Genomic DNA, 17933 nt, shown 5'->3' with positions numbered 1-17933 from the left:
TGTACGATCCTGGACACTTTACCTCCGGAATATCTTCAATTCAAGCTCTTAATGTCAAAGGAGTTGAGAACCTGGCAAGTCAGTTATGCGAACGCGAAAGAGTTCTAGGTCAGCTGAGATACAAGTCACAGAAGACGAGGCTGAACAGAAAAACAATTTCAAAGAAAATCAGATACTGCAAGTACTTACACCGGTTTCTATCTTGCATACCAAATTGGAAGCAATAAACATACTTATTTTATTGTTAGGTTTTTTATTTTTATTTCATTCTTTTTAAACCTTTTCTACATAATATATATTAGGTCTACTTGGAAGGTTTACAAATAATTTTTTGTTTGATTTCTTGTAACCAATAAGATTTTTGTTACAAGAAACCAAAAATTTACTTGTAAACCGACCAAGTAGACCTAATATTATGTAGAACGAAAGTACACGTATGGATGGATGCATATGTAGGTGTGCATGCACACATGCATACTTAGTTTTATGATGAAGTCAGAGATGGCGCTTTCAAATAAGTTTCCATAAAATGCTTCAAGAGGGCTCTCTTTACCTGTATACTTACTTACTTTACTCTTTGCTCACGCCTACCGCGCAGTGACGCAGAAACGAGAAAGAGATATCGCTTTCTCGCTCTTACTTATGGGTACGTCACACACGCAACGCCCTTTAAGCACTCGTGCGAATGGGGCCTACTGCAAACCAACTGTGATAGTCGTAACACACTACACCGCACCGCGACCTTGGTGCGGTGCGCTGCGGTAGTGTGTTACGGCTATGAACATTGAATGAGGGCTAACGCGTATGAATTCGCCGCTAGGGGCGCTAGTGTAGATGGTGGTCTTTTCCATAGTTCGAAATGTCAAATGTTGCTTGTCACTTCAATGACTGACAGCTGTTCTTTAGTCTTTTGGACCACCATCAACAGAGGCGCCAACTGGTGAGCAAAAAAACGATAGCCCTCATTAAGGGCTTTATAAAATGCTTATCCTAATGCGTCGACAGCTTCGGTGGTGCGGTCACGTATCACGTATGGCGGAGGAGAGAGTGGCGAAGCGCATCTTTTTTCTGAACTAGAGGAGGGTAAGCGGAAACCTGGCGGACAACTCCTCCGATACAAAGATGTTCAGAAACGAAACATGAAAAGATGCAACATCGAGCCCTCTCAGTGGGAAGGTTTGGCAGCACAGCGTCCTAAGTGGCGCAGGCTGGTGCAGGACAAAGTCCGCGATTTCGAGGAGCAACGCATAGTTGACCTAGATGCTAAACGCGACGAGCTGAAAGCACGCCAGCCTGCTTCCATTCATTACCATTATGTGGCTGGTGGTCTCACGTGCTCTCAATGTGCACGGGGGTACGCCTCGAAGATCGGCTACGTCAGCCATATTCGGGCGCACGAGCGCCGTGCTAACTGTAACAGTTAGCTCCTAGTTACTAGGAGTCGAAGTGGTCGCCATGGTCGAAATCGGCCGGAAGGATCATCATCATCATCATCAAAATGCTTATAAACCATTTAACAAATCGCAAACAATTTTGATACACGTTGTAACAACTTCAACAACTTGGCACTTGGCAATCGTAAGTCACTGATACGTTTGATAACGAATAGCCAGTGTGCTTTTCATTTCTTGTCTATGGATAAAGTATTAAAACAACAAAACAAAATGCAAAATACTTTGTCTACGGTTACGCTTATAGCGTAGCGTAGCGTATCTTTTTCTCTATATACTAGGAAATAGGTTAACATTCGTGTTATTTTGCAGCATATCCTTTAATTCACTTAAATGTAAATATTTTGTGCTAAAATGTGTGTTGTGTTGTTGTGATTAAAGCCGCGTAGAATGTTATAGCGACTCACGTTGACAAGGTAAGGATTAACGAGTGTAAAATAAATGGCCACAAATTGTGTTGGCTTCGGTCAAATCAAGATTGATATAGCTGTAACTATAACAAAATGTTTCTCCAACTAGGTATCGAAGTCATTAGCTATGGAATTCGGACACCCGCCACCGAATATGGGGATGCCACCACCCGGCATGGGTGGTCAAATGGGTCCTCCAATGGGTCCGCCAATGGGTCCACCTGTGCGCAACAACATGCGTCATAACTTTAGACCTTTCAACTACCAGATGCGCTTCCCGCCTCAAGGTCCCCTGAACATGACTCAAGATGATTTCGATGGTAAACGTTTGCGTAAATCTGTTATGCGGAAAACCGTAGACTATAACGCTGCCATTATTAAAGCTTTAGAGTGTCGCGTTTGGCAGAGGGATTGGCGGGACAGGCACGCTCTGCAGCCCGACGCTATGTACACTCCCGATCTGTTGCCGCCTCCCTCTTACCCTGATAACCCTATTAACGCCGTCACCACACGTTTCGTCAAAACTGCCACTAATAAAATGAGATGTCCCATTTTCGCCGTCGCTTGGACACCGGAAGGTCGAAGGTTAATAACAGGGGCGTCGTCTGGAGAATTTACGTTGTGGAATGGTTTAACATTTAACTTTGAAACCATTCTACAGGCACATGATTCACCAGTCCGGTCAATGGTGTGGTCACATGGGGAAGGCTGGATGGTTACTGGTGATCATTCTGGGTTTATAAAATACTGGCAGAGTAACATGAACAATGTAAAAATGTATCAAGCCCACAAAGAAGCCGTTAGGGGTATTAGCTTTAGTCCCAGTGACTCTAAAATTGTTACATGTTCCGATGATGGAACTTTGCGTATATTTGACTTCTATAGATGTCAAGAAGAGAGAATATTGAGAGGACATGGTGCAGATGTCAAGTGTGTACAGTGGCATCCTACTAAGGCACTTATAGTGTCAGGCAGCAAAGATAACCAGCAACCAATAAAGTTATGGGATCCTAAATCGGGGACTGCTCTATCAACACTGCATGCTCATAAGTCAACGGTCATGGATCTGAAATGGAATGACAATGGAAATTGGTTAATAACAGCATCTAGAGACCATTTGCTCAAATTATTTGACATTCGTAAACTAGGATCTGAATTACAAATATTTAGGGGCCACAAGAAAGAAGCCTCAAGTGTAGCGTGGCACCCAACTCATGAGGGCTTATTTTGCTCTGGCGGCTCTGATGGTGCTATTTTGTTCTGGAATGTTGGAACTGATAAGGAAGTTGGATGCATTGAAGGTGCTCATGAATCTATAGTATGGACAATGGCATGGCATCCATTAGGCCATATTCTGTGTTCAGGATCTAATGATCACACATGTAAATTTTGGACAAGAAACCGGCCAGGAGATTTAATGAGAGACAAGTACAACCTCAACACATTGCCGCCTGGTGTCCAAGATGACCATGACTTAGAAGAGCCAGCAATCATCCCTGGGATGGGTCCAGAAGATAAAGTAGAAATATTTTCTACAGATAAAGATGCAGACAAAGTTATACCTGGTCTTGATTTAGATACAACATTGATACCAATGGACTTTGAGAAGAAAGTAAAGAAAGTTCCTTACAGTAAACCGATTCCCAGAAACTTCCAAGCCCAGTGGAATCATGGTCCCACTGCTGATGATGCAACAACAGAAGCCTTAACACAAGCGTTAGTGGAATCGGTTCCTGGGGCAGTACCACTGACACAAATTACTCCAACAGCAATATTCATTTATGGAAAACTTATTACTGTAGATCCTGGCTCAAAACTAGAAAAAGCTATTTCAGAAGGCCCTGTAGCTCTTAAAAAGTATATAGCCACAGGAGAGATAGAAGAACTGCATGATGTCATGCCACATCTAGAAGAAGATGTAGATGAAGATACCTATAATCAACCCTTTGAATATCCTGCTGCTAATCGCAACCATGACGGACCTGAAAATGATGATGAGGAAATGGAAGATCCATTTGCACATGAGCATTATGATGATAGCAACATGGATGACATGGGGGAGCAACAGGATCAAGACTTCAACCAGCCTAACATGAATAATATGAGACCAATGAGTAATATGCCTCCGATGGGTAATGTGATGGGACCACCAATGCCAATGGGTAATATGGGCCCAATGGGTGGTCCACCTATGAATAATATGCCGCCTCACATGGCAGGAATGCCACCACCGATGGGCAATATGCCACCTATGGGTAATATGCCACCAATGGGTAACATGCCTCCCATGGGCACCATACCGCCTATGGGCAACATGCCACTGATGGGGCCGCCACCTATGGGCAACATGCCTCCTATGAATATGAATATGCCTCCTCCTAGACCGCCTTTCACCGACAACGGATTCAACAATAAAGGACATTTTGAGTCCGGTTTCGACAACCAGTACCAACAAGACAATGAAGAGTATAATAACGATGAAGATCAGTCATACCAAGATCAAAATAATTATGAGGACGAATCGTATAACAATGATGATGGCGACGACTATTCGCGCAATCAGAGATGGGGCAACGGAGGGTATAGAGGTAGGAACCAGGATAGAGGGAGAGGGCAGGATAGAGGCAGAGGTCGCGGCATGAACGGGCACGGTGGGCGCGGCAACAGGCGCGGCCAGCGCGGGGCGCCGTGGCGCGGCCGCGGCGGCGGCTCCAACCGCGCTTTCCGACGCGGCGGCAAGTCTGTGCCCAACTAGTATTCAGACCTCTACCATTGGTCGCGCCCCGACTAAGCAACTTTAAGTTGAGACATTGAGTGTAAGTGTAAAGTAAAGACGATTATTAAGTAATGAAGTTGCGAATGATTGTATATAAGTTTGTTTCCAGCTTGTATTTTATTTTTTAAGCTGAAAGTTCTGAAAATAATAAAATTTATATTGAAAAAAAAAAAAACAATGTTTTACACAGGTGTTCCATTTCATTGTTGATGGCCGGATCTAGGTGAGTTGAACTGTCCTATTTGTTAATTAATTCGAACTGTGAACTCTTGCACATAACATGTTTGTATGCTCCCAGGTAATTTATCCGAGGATGAGTCAGCCCACTTGTCGCCCGCGGCGCTGGACCCCACAAGTCTCGCCACAAGGCTACGCTACGGCAATCCCTCGAGGCGTCATCAAATCGCAACATCTTATAGTAAGATCCCGGTATTTTTTGATTTGTTTTGTTAATAAAAAATAAAAAGATACACCCATTCCTTCTTATGTAAAAATATTTGTTTATGTAGGACTGATTGTTGATTGAATAAATAAAAAGAAATAAATATTTAATAAAAGAAAATAAAGATAACACCATGTCCAAGGCGTACCCCGTCCTCGACTGAAGCGCAGCCAACACATTGAAGTTGATATTATTTTATGTGCATGATCTACCTAGCGTACCTAGTTACCTAATAAGTATTTTCTTGTGTAATAAACATGTTTTCTACTTCTTTCACAAGTTAACCTATAATTAAAAAGCACATTCTTATTCATTTTGTTGCCGTTGTAGACTCATATAGAGTATGAATGGAATGATTTATATATTCTATTATTATAATATAAATTTTAAGATTTTTAGAATTTTGAAATTATGAATTAGAATTAATAAAAACACTTGCTATTGGTACATTATTTTTCAATCTGTCAGATTTACCTAGCAGCTTTATTTAAATATTTGATAGATTATTGGCTTTTATTTACAAAATTTGCACTGTTACGTAGATCACATATATTTTTTATTAAAAATTATTAGCAAAAAAATACGGCAAAAAATAGTTATAAATCCATTCAGTACTCTTCAAATCTAGGTTGAGCAGTGTTTAGGTGTTTAAACTAAAGGTTTCTGAACTCTTTTCCGATATACAGCTATATCGGAAAAGAGTCAAATATGTGTTGGCAAAGCGTGTTAGGTACACCTATACCCATCGGATATCCTCGCTCCTTGGACGAATTACACGTATCATTTAAATAAAGTTTTACTACTAAGAGCATTATTTTTCGACAAGACTGTAGAAAACAATAAATATCTGAAATTTTAAAGGGTTTTATTTGACATCGCCCTGCACCTACATAAATAAAGAATACTTGAGAAATTGAAATGCAGTTTAATTTTTTTATAGTAATGTTTCTCTGGGAGAGCATAGCGGGTGGCAATAAAGGATGTTTCCGTTGTTACAGATGAGCGTCGCGAGGAGCCTGTGCTGGGTCATAGCCGTGTCGGTTTGCGCGGCCATGCACAGCGGCGGCGGCGGCGGCGACCGCAACTCCATAGGGAGAGAGTTCGACGCTAACCTCACAGACCACCTCGAGGCCATAAACGGCACTCCAAACTACAGACTGATAAAGCCAGACAGAAACACGCAGTGGTACCCTTCTACGGGGGAAATCAAGATCGACTACTGCGTGAGACAAGCCAAATGCGAGCAGCTAATCAACAGAACTTGTCTGGGCGTCGAACTGCCCTATGACCAAACTAGCGTCCATCTAACATTCTTCCACACGCAGCAAGAGATCCAAAATCAATTGCAACTATATACACATTTAATAAATGTGCCAAAATGCTGGGCCGTTATACAGCCCTTCCTGTGCTCTACGTTCATGCCTAAATGCGAGAATGTATTAGGCAAAGACATGGTGTATTTACCGTCGTTCGAGATGTGCAACGTGACGATGGAGCATTGCGCGATCCTCTACAATACCTCATACTTTCCGTCCTATTTGAAGTGCAACGAGACGTTGTTCCCGGCGAAGTGCGAGAACCCGGCAAAGGAGAAGATGAAGTTCAACACGACCGGCAAGTGCTTGACGCCGCTCATACACACGGAGAAACCCTTGCATTTTTATAAAGGTCAGTTCAGTTTACAAAAGAGCTGGTGCAGAAGTCATCATTCTTAAATAGGCGGGTCCATACAGAGCGAGCCGCCTGTGGCAAGAAAATTGCCTCGCGGAGCAGCTAGGTCTATGGAGACGTGCCTCGCCCGAGGCAATGCGGCCGAGGCATGTCTACACAGACCAAGCTGCTTCGCGCGGCAATATCCTCGTGAGGCGGCTCGTTCTGTGTGGAACCGCCTAATCTTAAATCGGGCTTCTGATCAAGTGCAGCTCGCGTTTCACTGACCATTACGCTATAGATAGTAGCTCTATTGCCGCCTCAATCATTTTGACTTTTTTTTGTTATAATACACTAATAAGCCCAATTAAAAACTGCCAAGTAATGTGTAAAACTACATTTTTCTGCGATAATCTATTCGTTACAAAAATACGTGACTAATTAAAAATACCTATACGGCGTTATCGCGCATTGATTGATATAAATCTTTCTTGTTCTAAGTCACGTTCATATCTCTAGCAGCCTTTAATTTCACCACCTTGTCATATGACGAGGTGGCCGAGTGGTTAAGGCGTTGGACTGCTAATCCAATGTGCTCTGCACGCGTGGGTTCGAATCCCATCCTCGTCGGTATTTTTTGTTATTTTTTAACGTTTTTTTTTTGTTTTTCATTGATTAAGCTATATGTATCAAATTTTGAGCTTGTTTATATTTCGGTAATTAAACCAGATGATATGTAGGTATACATGTATATAATATGTGTTTATTTGTAATTTTTTGGAGGACTTGTTTGTTGACAGTTGACCTATTTCGCGGGTCTCATGATACAACTGATGCGCCCAACAGGGCTATGTTAGGCCCAAACAAAAAAAATCTGTAAAATATACACTATATACAGCTTAAACCTGCTGTTAGACTTTAAAGTATCTTTTGTAGTTTTAATATCTGGCCCCACATCTATCGACATTGTGGTTTCCTATTTCAAGGCCCTTCATTCTCTTCAATTTGGAGCAGTATATAATTTGGTCAATAGCTACTTATATTGCGAGAGATAATGACTGATATTGATAACTGTTTGTGCAGGCATACCAAACTGCGGCCTGCCGTGCCAGGATCCCCTGTACACTGAAGACGAACACCAGCAGATCCGGCGACTGATAGCCTGGGGCGCGGGCGGCTGTCTCGCGCTCAACTTACTCACCGTCGCCACATTCCTTATTGACTGGCGCAGCGCGAACAAATATCCTGCGCTAGTTATCTTTTACATCAATGTGTGTTTCGCTGTAGCTAACATGGGGTGAGTCAATAACTAATCTGTATAGGATACGTAAGAAAACTGTAGAATCGACGACTGGTGGTGTGCAGCGCCAGCGGCTGATTTGTGCTCATCTTTTTCAATACACACTGACGCATTTTTTAATCGACTGGTGCAATCTGTTGCTGTGTGTGCTTTGCTGTTGTCAATATAGGGTCACAATTTCATGGAGATTCATGTCTACGTGGCTCGAAAAATTTGATCTGATCGTAATCGGATGTTAGGGTAAACAATCAGCGTACAAATCCTCCGAGCTAGCACGTAAACTATATGGGTCATATTTTATATCAGACTCTTATTATGATCAGGTATACAGACCAGAGGAACAATATAGACAGACCTTGCCAAAACCGTTACGCTAACTTGCCCATGTGAAATCAGATACATACTGCTACTGTGATATTTGGCTTACAATACGATAATATATAATTTTGTTTTTTTAGGGTTCCGTACCCAAAGGGTAAAAACAGGACCCTATTACTAAAACTCCGCTGTCCGTCTGTCTGTCTGTCATCAGGCTGTATCTCATGAACCGTGATAGCTAGATAGTTGAAATTTTCACAGATGATGTATTTCCTTTGCCGCTATAACAACAAATACTAAAAAGTACGGAACCCTCGGTGCGCGAGTCCGACTCGCACTTGGCCGGTTTTTTTTGACACGTGTCGCGTGACCTTTACAATTTATTAACGTCCTCTATAGACATAGTGATGTGATGTCACTGATATAAGTTTTATTTTATATACACTACTAACAAAATGAGATCACTGTTGTCTTACAAATTAATGAACGAATTGAATTGAAAATTGATAGTGATAATATATGTTTTTTTAGGGTTCCGTACACAAAGGGTAAAAACGGGACCCTATTACTAAGACTCCACTGTCCGTCTGTCTTTCTGTCTGTCACCAGGCTGAACCGTGAAAGCTAGACCATCGAAATTTTCACAGATGTATTTCTGTTGCCGCTAAAACAACAAATACTAAAAACAGAATAAAATAAATATTTAAGCGGGGCTCCCATACAACAATCGTGATTTTTTTGCCGTTTTCTTGCGTAATGGTACGGAACCCTTCGTGCGCGAGTGCAACTCCGGTTTTTTTGTTTTTTCTCGGATCCCTAAAACCTATTTATTAAATTCATATATGTTTGCATAAGATTTATATGATTGTTTTCTTGTTCAATAGATGGCTTGTGCAGTTCGGCATCTTGTTTTTTCTCGGATCCCTAAAACCTATTTATTAAATTCATATATGTTTGCATAAGATTTATATGATTGTTTTCTTGTTCAATAGATGGCTTGTGCAGTTCGGCATCGGGTCCAGGGATGACATAGTGTGTTCTAAAGACGGCACCAGGCGGCAGGGAGAACCGTCCGCGGAGGAGAATTTGTCGTGCGTTGTTGTCTTCGTCCTTGTAAGTCCTAGTTGTATTTGTATTTCTAAACAGACAACATAATTTTTATAAATGTAATACCAAAAACCTCCTTAAATTAGCTTGGGCCAAATGTGATTGTATCTGCTACCTGGGCTGGACCCATTTCGTACCTTCTCACAGTGAGAATAGTATGAGGTTTCTAGCGACTTACATTATGGACGGTATAGAAAGGACGACAATCTCTTATGGATTATGGTAGAACTGTTGCAAAAGTGACCAGCTTTCAGCTGTAAATAATAGTTCCTAATCTGTCCGGTGGCGCTAGGTAGGCTCTGGGACCAAAGAGTATTGTAATATATAGGAGACTCCATGACATGACTTGAACCATAGAGGTATAATTTATGTAGAGATGAAATGGGGAAGGGGCAACAAATAACCCGACCAAATTACGTAGGTTGTTTTTGGTATGTTGTCAGGATTGTTAAAACGTGTTTTTAATTTTGCCGCATTGCGTATGTTCTGTCCCTCACGGTCGCACATCTATTTAAAATGCTAGGTGTATGGTCTACTGTCCGCGCGCGAATTCCGTGCACGGCTGAGGAATGTTAGGAATGTTGGGCGTCATGACAGAGCGGTGTCATTTTGTACGTACGGGCGCGGCGCACACCCCCCCACTTCCTCGACCTCCGAATGCACGTAATTGGCGCGCGGATAGTAGGTACTTCGGTGTATGGTGGCGCCGCCTATGTACTGTTTTTTGATGGACACTTTTTATATATAGAGATTTTCTTGCTTTTACTTCTACACTCCATAACTTTCATATTGATTGTCACTGTGACAAGGTACGAAATGAGTCTGAAATTAAATTATTTGAGTGTACCACAAACACCAATTATAAAAATGTTCTTTGCCTAATTTAACGTAAACTATTGTGAAGTCCCGAAATTAAACACTAAATGAGAATACGAAAATCCTTAACTATAACAATGCGAATGAGGATACGCGTGATGTGCGCTAATTATGAACGTGTGCTGACCTGACGCGTATTTAATTGTTTTATGCGATTGTAAGTACGGTATGTAGACCATACAGTAATAATTGATGATCAAACGAACTTCTTGAAGTGAAGTTCGATCGAAATTATATGAGTCACTTCATTCGAAAATATAAATTATAAATATGTATTTATAAACTCTATCATCAAGATTATTTATTTATTTTACAGGTGTATTACTTCATGATGGCAGCTTGCGTTTGGTTCGTGATATTCACGTACGCGTGGCATATGAGTTTTCGAGCTTTAGGTAATTATTAACACCACTTTATAAAAACATGTTAATTTATTCTTTCATTGAGTTTAAACGGAAATTAAATAATGAGTGGAATGACGGTTGTCTGAAAGAGATTGCTCTTTAGCGGTAAGACCGCCTGTTGTTTGTCTCTATCTCTAATCTATTGTTTTGTTTCTGAAAGTTGTATTTTTTATTGAATTGTGGAATAAACATTATTCTCTATAACTAATTTTGCATCATTATTTTTTTGTTTTCCAGGTAAAATCCAAGACCGAATAGACAAAAAGGCGGCGTACTTCCACCTAGTAGCATGGTCTCTACCACTCGTACTGACCATCACTACCATGGCCTTCGGGGAGGTGGATGGCAGCAGCGTAACGGGCATCTGCTTCGTGGGTTACGTCAACCACCCCATGCGGGCTGGCTTACTGCTGGCGCCGCTACTGCTGGTGCTGCTGCTCGGCGGGTACTTCCTGCTGAGAGGTCAGTGTAGTGGGTGAGCTGACCGTCGGCGTTCTAGGCATTAGAACTAGAGAGCGAAATTTGAATTACGCTCTCGTTTTAAAACGAGTAGCTAGTTTGCTCTGGAACTTTGTACTTACAATAGGATAAGGTATATCTATGTCTGTAACGATTTTATGTAGCAGAACAAAAAATTGAAAGTTCCGAACAACTGACAGGCCGATATCGTCCGGCGGACTGGTAATCAGAGGGCCCCTTTAATCATTATTCTTTTTGCAGGCGTATTCTCCCTCATAGCGGTCCGCGTGTCGAGCAAAGACGTGATCTCCGCTCGGGCCGCCAACAAGATCCGGCAGACCATCACGCGCTGCTCGCTCACGGCGGCGCTCGTGGCCGTCTTCATCTGCGTCACCTTCGCCTGCCATCTCTACGAGTTCCGGAACGCGGACCTGTGGAAGGACTCCTTTAAGAACAACATCATGTAAGCACATATTTTTATTACTCTTCTACTACCAATCGACTTTAGTTACAGGCTTTAGTAATCATGTTTTCAGGGCTTGACTGCTATCTGATCTTCCAACCCTAGGCTTTATTGGGACTATTCCGGTTTTCTCGCGATGTTTTCCTTAACCTTAACTCGACTTGCCAAGCAAAGACGCAGCCAATAAGATCCGGCAGATCGTCACCCGCTTGCTTGCTTACGGCGGTGCTCGTGGCCGTGTTCATCAGCGTCACCTTCGCCTGCCACCTTTACGAGTTCCGCTACGCCAAATTGGGGAAGGAATCTTTTAAGAACAACATCACGAGATACTTAAATCACTTGGTGCTACCAAGAACTCGATGCAATCTTTTTATTTTATTTTTTTGGAGATCCAAAAGCCGTGACATTAACATATATCTGACACAATCTAACTATACGCGCGATAAAATTGAATCTTGATGACAAATGGCAGTTGGCTTGACTGCTATCTGACCATCTAATCCAGAGAAAATTAGACTTCATTGTTATTAGTCTGGTTTCCTCATGATTTGATAAGCACAGATGGCGGCAACAAAATCCGGCAGACCATCACACGATATAGGAGACTTGATCGATTCTTACGAATAATTTTAGAATCTTATCTAAATACGGAGGATGGGTTTATTTATTTGTATTTTATAACTGATATGTGTTGAATTAGACTTAGTTACCTTCTTAATCGTTGAAGGTATTCTTTAAAACGCGATCTGGACGCAGTCTAGAATTCGAAAGGGACGTTAGGATTTATTGGATTTTGCGCTAATCGTACTAGTTACATTTGACGAATCGTTCGAAACGTTCCAAAAAAATTCAGAACCTAAATTAAAATAATTAATTAATTAAATTAATTAGATTATTAATATAAGAGACTGTTTGTTTCTAAATAAATAAAATAAAATAAATAAATAAATAAAAAGTACAGAGATTGGTCACTCGTATTTGAAGTCGATCGCCGCCGCGGCCGCTACAGGGAACGATCGTACCACATTAGGCTAGACACGGGTAAACTGTAAGCTGTGTATTGTAATTTTATTTTCCTCTTATAAGTTTAGTGAATTGATTTGTTGCAGCTGCCGTTTGGAAGCGTCGAGCTTCGCTCGCTTGTGCTCGGCGGGCGTGCGGCCGTCGCTGTCGGTGCTGCAGCTGCGGCTGCTGTGCTGCTTCGCGGCCGGCGCGCTCATGGCCTCCTGGACCTGGACGCCCGCCGCCGCCGCCGCCTGGCGCCGCTACCTCGCCAGGTACGTTACCGTCGCTGTCGGTGCTGCAGCTGCGGCTGCTGTGCTGCTTCGCGGCCGGCGCGCTCATGGCCTCCTGGACCTGGACGCCCGCCGCCGCCGCCTTGCGCCGCTACCTCGCCAGGTACCACAAGGAACGAGCCGACACTTTCGACTCACCGTCCACCCACGTCGGTCGAGTCGCATCGGAAACCTTCTCAACTAATGCTCAGCCTATTTAAGGAGCCCAGGCGAGGGACGATCGTTTATAGAAAACGGCTGGCGAAATTTAAATGATGTATTGAAATGATTTAGCGACCTTTTGTTCCCATCCCCCGATACATTTAAACTTTCGTTTCGCGGTCGTCATCTCGGCCCCGGCTCCGGCCTCGAACGCTCCGCCCCCGGAGCTCGCCGCGTTCAACGAAGGATGACCGGTTTAGATGTTTAAAGTATCATGTTACGTTTACAGAAAGTGCGGCTGCTCGGTGGAGGCGGAGACGACGCGGCGCGCGCGCAAGCACGAGCTGATCGCGCGCGCCTACCGTCGCCGCGGGGAGTTCGCGGCGCGCGGCCGGCTGTCCATCAGCCTCGGCGGCTCCAGGCAGGACCCCGTGGCGCTGGGCCTCGACCACACCGAGCCCATCGACTACCCCGACAACAAGCACGAGAGGTTCCTCAATAATACATCTATTTTTGCCGGAAAACGATATTGTCCCGCGATTGAGCTCGGTCAAAATTAATTAGCTGGAACTGAAACCTAGATAGGTTTCAGTTTTAAACCGCCAATAACTGAGAAGAGTATGAAGAGAAGACTATGAGAGAAGCTGAGCTACTTCCTAATATTTGTTACGTTTTTTTTGCGATGACGATGACATATCGCTGGCTCAATATTACAAGATTCTATGTAACATTTTCGAGATAGTTGAAAATTGACTTAATGTCGCTATGATAATGTCCAAATTTCAGTTCGATAAAAGTGAAATATAGAACCCTGTAATATTGGGCCAACGATATACCTCTAGCCAGGAGGAACCTACCTACTAGGACACGACACATAGTAATTTAATCACTATAGACAATTTACGAAAAATGGACTGTCTTACGAAAGAGTCTATCTAACTGACAACTAATTATTGTTCGCTTAACTTATAAAATTAGCAGCGGTTTGGACGTGTAATTTATACTTCCGTTGCGTTCCGTGTAGTTGCGAGCTGTCTTCATCTTGGGCGGCGAACCTGCCGCGCTTCGTGCGCCGCCGCGACGCCCTGGTGCTGCCGCCCGCGCCCGCGCACGCGTCGCTGAGCTCCACACCCGACCGGCGCCACTCGCAGGACTCGCAGATCAGCATCAGCCTGCGCCACGTGTCCGTGGAGTCGCGCCGCAACTCGCTCGACAGCCAGCTGTCCGTCAAGATCGCCGAGATGAAGACCAAGGTCGGCCGCCGGCGCACCAAGCATGGCAAGACTAAACGCAAGGTCATTTTTATTTTCCCTTATGTTATCAAGTTCCTGTCGGAAGTCAGACTATCGGTAGCTCAGTTGTTGGAACGGTGGCCGGTGTGCGCGAGTTCGAATCTCGCCTTTATTCATTTACTAATTTTTTCATTCAAACATTGATTTATGCCCGGTAGCTGTTACCTGGGGTGGCGCTACCGACGAAGCTGGTGGGCTTGGGTTGAAACACCGATATGGTTAAATGTTGACATCGCCGTACTTTCTCCAATTTTCAATTCGTCTTTTTCCAATTGTTGTTTACTATTCGCACAAATAACAATTATTTGTACAACAAGAGAAGAGAAGACTTGCTGCAAATGCTGAAGTTAAATCCCAAGCAAGCAAATGAAGTTTTCCTTAATGTATGCTCGTCTAACCTGCAGAGGTTAAAGCGTTTCGTTTTTGTTCCAGGCACGGTCTGTAAGGAAAGAAAGCACGCCGTCTATAGAGAGCCAGATCAGCCGCTACTGGCTGCAGGCGGTGGCGGCCAACAACGACCCGGCCCGCGAAGAGGTCAAGTTTAGCTTCGATTGACCCGACATACCAAAGCGATGATCTATTTTATTTTTAGTGCGTTTATTATTATAAGGCACCTTTTCATACAAAACACTGATCGTTGTTTGAAAAGGTGTCACATAAAAATGATATTTTTACCCATTAACGTCCGTTGTACCTACTTGGGTACACCTGGGTTACGGCGTTTGATTCGATGTTCTACTGTAACTATCTAACAGCGTTAGAAAAATGGCGGGTTCCCAATGGTGGGCGCTAATGGGTTAAGTACCTGACTTCAAAGATCTGTTGTTCCATAAACTTATTCCCTGGTACTCATTCGACTGCAGCGCTAAAACGATGTTAATTTGACAGTAGCGTCAGATTTCGCTGCAGTCAATGTTAGTAATAGTGTATTTACATGAGATCAGTTACGAGTTTAGGGGTCATAAACGGGTTTGTTTTCAGCCCGTCTAGTTTAAGAGTAATGTTACGTCCTGACCGATGATGTTGAAGTGCTTTTCCACTGGGGCTGCTAGATGAAGTTTGAATTTGTATGATAAATGATAAGACAAATGACTATTTATTTGTTGACAATATATACAAACCTATTATTCAGCCACATATTGCTCCACAGAAGGAGAAGCATCATTAATTGTTGCAGTATTTTTGTAAGTTAACTGGATATTATAAATGAATAATTTCAATATGCTTAATGCTCTGTGATCCTACCATATCGTGATATACGAATTAAGTACTAATGGTAAAATTACCAGTGTTAAAAATAGAATATTTTGCAAGTTATTTGCAAAATACTTATATTAAAATCATACATCTGCAAATAGTTAACCCCTAACTTCGTTATTATGCGAAATGAAATAAACATCATTGTCATATTCACTGCCCGCATTATACATTTTAGATTCCTTATTGACTGAGGCAGCTTTTAATATTTCGTTATGGTTGATATATTTTTATAAAAATCTTAAGACTGATCAGAATCTCTACTAATATTAATTCTGAACTGACAAAACCATGACATTATACTTTATATTTTCAAGTTCATTTTATTATCATGCTTATCGGCACTACTTTGAAAAAAAAAAACTTCTTGTTCTGTCAATCAAAATAAAAACGTGGTATCTGTGTATGGGACGCATACAGTTACTGCCTTTCAACTTTGAGTAGCAGTGTGAGATGCGAGATTTTTTCAAAGTAGGGCCGATATTTATTATATGAACCAATCACAAGACAGGCATGCAAGTATGTGCCATAAATATTTTATTTGTGTGTAGTTTTGATCAGATAGAGATCGACTGATTATTTTTTATTAGTAGTTTAAATTATAATTATAAGAGATAATTTTAGATAAAACTTTTCAACGTAATTAGAGGATAAGTTACGCTTTTTTATGATTAATTGTAGTAAAATCTACATTGAAATATCAAACTGATTTGAAACGCACACGAGCGGTTGTGAGACAGTGTTTAACGAGGCTTTAATAATAATACTCCTGAATGTCGGAGCTACGCAGAATTCAACAGCGCAGTAAATGTTACGCTAGAATTAATTTTGTATTCTTAAATCAAACTGGACTTATTTTATTCAAAACAGAATGAAATTAAAAACCCACAGAATACTCCGTCAGAAGCCCAGTAGTTTGATTCTTTGGATTTTGGTATTTTAAACTTTTTAACGCCAAGAACGTCGAGTCGTCACTAGTCGTGCCCACCGCGTCATGGACAACTTTACTATAGGTGTTATTGACATACGCTGTCAAAGTAACCTTCACACTTTCAAGTAAGTCGCTTAACTTCAAACTCGGGTAAAACCATGTCAGATTTTGCGATTTTGGTATTGAGCTAGGTTTAGACGAAGCCAGTAATGCTGGCGCCAGTCCTCAGACAAGCCAGCACTGGCGCGAATAGACAAGCGCTCTATTCCCGCCAGTGCTGGCTTGTCTTGAAAAACTGTTTCTACGAGGCCAATAACAAGCCAGCGCTGGCTGCCAGCACTGGCTTCGTCTAAACCTAGCTTTAAGAAAAGGTAATAGGGTAGATATTTGCTGAGAGAGTCGAATGGATTTACCCGAGTTAGAAGTTAACCCTTAAATGCATAATGATGTATATACATCATTATGCATTTAAGGGTTAACATATATATGCATCGTATATTTGATGGTCCGTGGCTCAATATGCAGCTATCCAAAATCACATTTATTACTTTTATACAGCATGACACATCTATTTCAATTTATTAAAAAGTTATACAAAAAATCATGCATTTAAGGGTTAAGCGACACAAGCCCCCGCATTGCGCCCGGGATGTTGGCATGTTAGTGATGTTTTTGTTTATAACGTAAAGCGTTCAAAGGATTAACTAATGACCTTTAGCGCCATCTGCGTTAATCTTTGCGCGTTATTTCACTTATTTCTCATTGTCTTGGCTCATCTACGACAGCATATTGCAGTTGACCACAGAAGAGTTAAATACTTTTTATTGTTGATATAATATTGCCGTTTCTTACAATGCTGTCAGTATCGATATTAGACAAACTTTTATTAAGTATTTTGAATTACAAAACCCTGTACTTGAAATGCTTTTTAACCTAATATCTCAACGTTAGAAGCTCCAATGCGTAATCGCTACTACAGCTTTAATGTTTTTACGACTCATAATATATTACCAGTTTACATTTATTTGATACATTTCACAATATTTTTGGTATTGGCAATAAATGTTGCGTTTGAAATAAATATTCCTTTTACTTACAAACCTTCCTAGAATCTAGAATAGAAATTACCTTACCTAGAAATAAAACTACTAAATACTTAATTTTCAGTTTAATAATAACGAAAGCAAGCAAATTATGTCACAGGAAAAATACGATCAATGTCATGAAATACACAATCAGTGAATAAATTATTAAAATCTATAATACCTAGGTATTGCATTTTAGGTACCCGATTTTACCTCTACTGGACGTTTTAATAGCTGCTTTATCATTATTTACTATGGATGCAAAATCACTTGATA

At 41.7% G+C, this 17933-nt stretch overlaps 2 protein-coding genes and 1 non-coding gene across 4 annotated transcripts; all 3 read left to right on the top strand.

Annotated features, from left to right (window-relative positions):
* The first annotated feature begins 1668 nt into the window (after positions 1–1668).
* LOC134746590 (pre-mRNA 3' end processing protein WDR33) lies at positions 1669–4815 on the top strand. Its single transcript, XM_063681012.1, has 2 exons — positions 1669–1867; positions 1971–4815. Exon 2 carries the CDS (start codon positions 1989–1991, stop codon positions 4614–4616), a length of 2628 nt encoding a protein of 875 aa, XP_063537082.1. The 5' UTR covers positions 1669–1867; positions 1971–1988; the 3' UTR covers positions 4617–4815.
* Positions 2048–17621, top strand: LOC134746591 (protein smoothened). Of its 2 annotated transcripts, none has more exons than XM_063681015.1 (11): positions 2048–2181; positions 6078–6747; positions 7813–8026; positions 9340–9460; positions 10647–10725; positions 10972–11196; positions 11455–11656; positions 12766–12933; positions 13382–13582; positions 14117–14387; positions 14817–17620. In XM_063681015.1, the coding sequence occupies exons 1-11, from the start codon at positions 2170–2172 to the stop codon at positions 14937–14939; spliced, it is 2286 nt and encodes a 761-aa protein (XP_063537085.1). In that variant the 5' UTR covers positions 2048–2169; the 3' UTR covers positions 14940–17620. The 2 variants fall into 2 exon arrangements, with proteins under 2 accessions (XP_063537085.1, XP_063537084.1); XM_063681014.1 differs by lacking the exon at positions 2048–2181 and adding an exon at positions 4918–5055 and having other exon boundaries at positions 14817–17621.
* Positions 7278–7359, top strand: Trnas-gcu (transfer RNA serine (anticodon GCU)). Its single transcript has one exon. It is a non-coding gene; the product is annotated as a tRNA-Ser (tRNA).
* Positions 17622–17933: the final 312 nt, after the last annotated feature.

Source organism: Cydia strobilella, chromosome 13 (assembly GCF_947568885.1).
Source record: "Cydia strobilella chromosome 13, ilCydStro3.1, whole genome shotgun sequence".
In the NCBI taxonomy this organism is placed as follows: domain Eukaryota; kingdom Metazoa; phylum Arthropoda; class Insecta; order Lepidoptera; family Tortricidae; genus Cydia; species Cydia strobilella.
The sequence above is the reverse complement of the archived record's forward strand: the minus strand, read 5'-3'. Positions and strand labels throughout refer to the sequence as shown.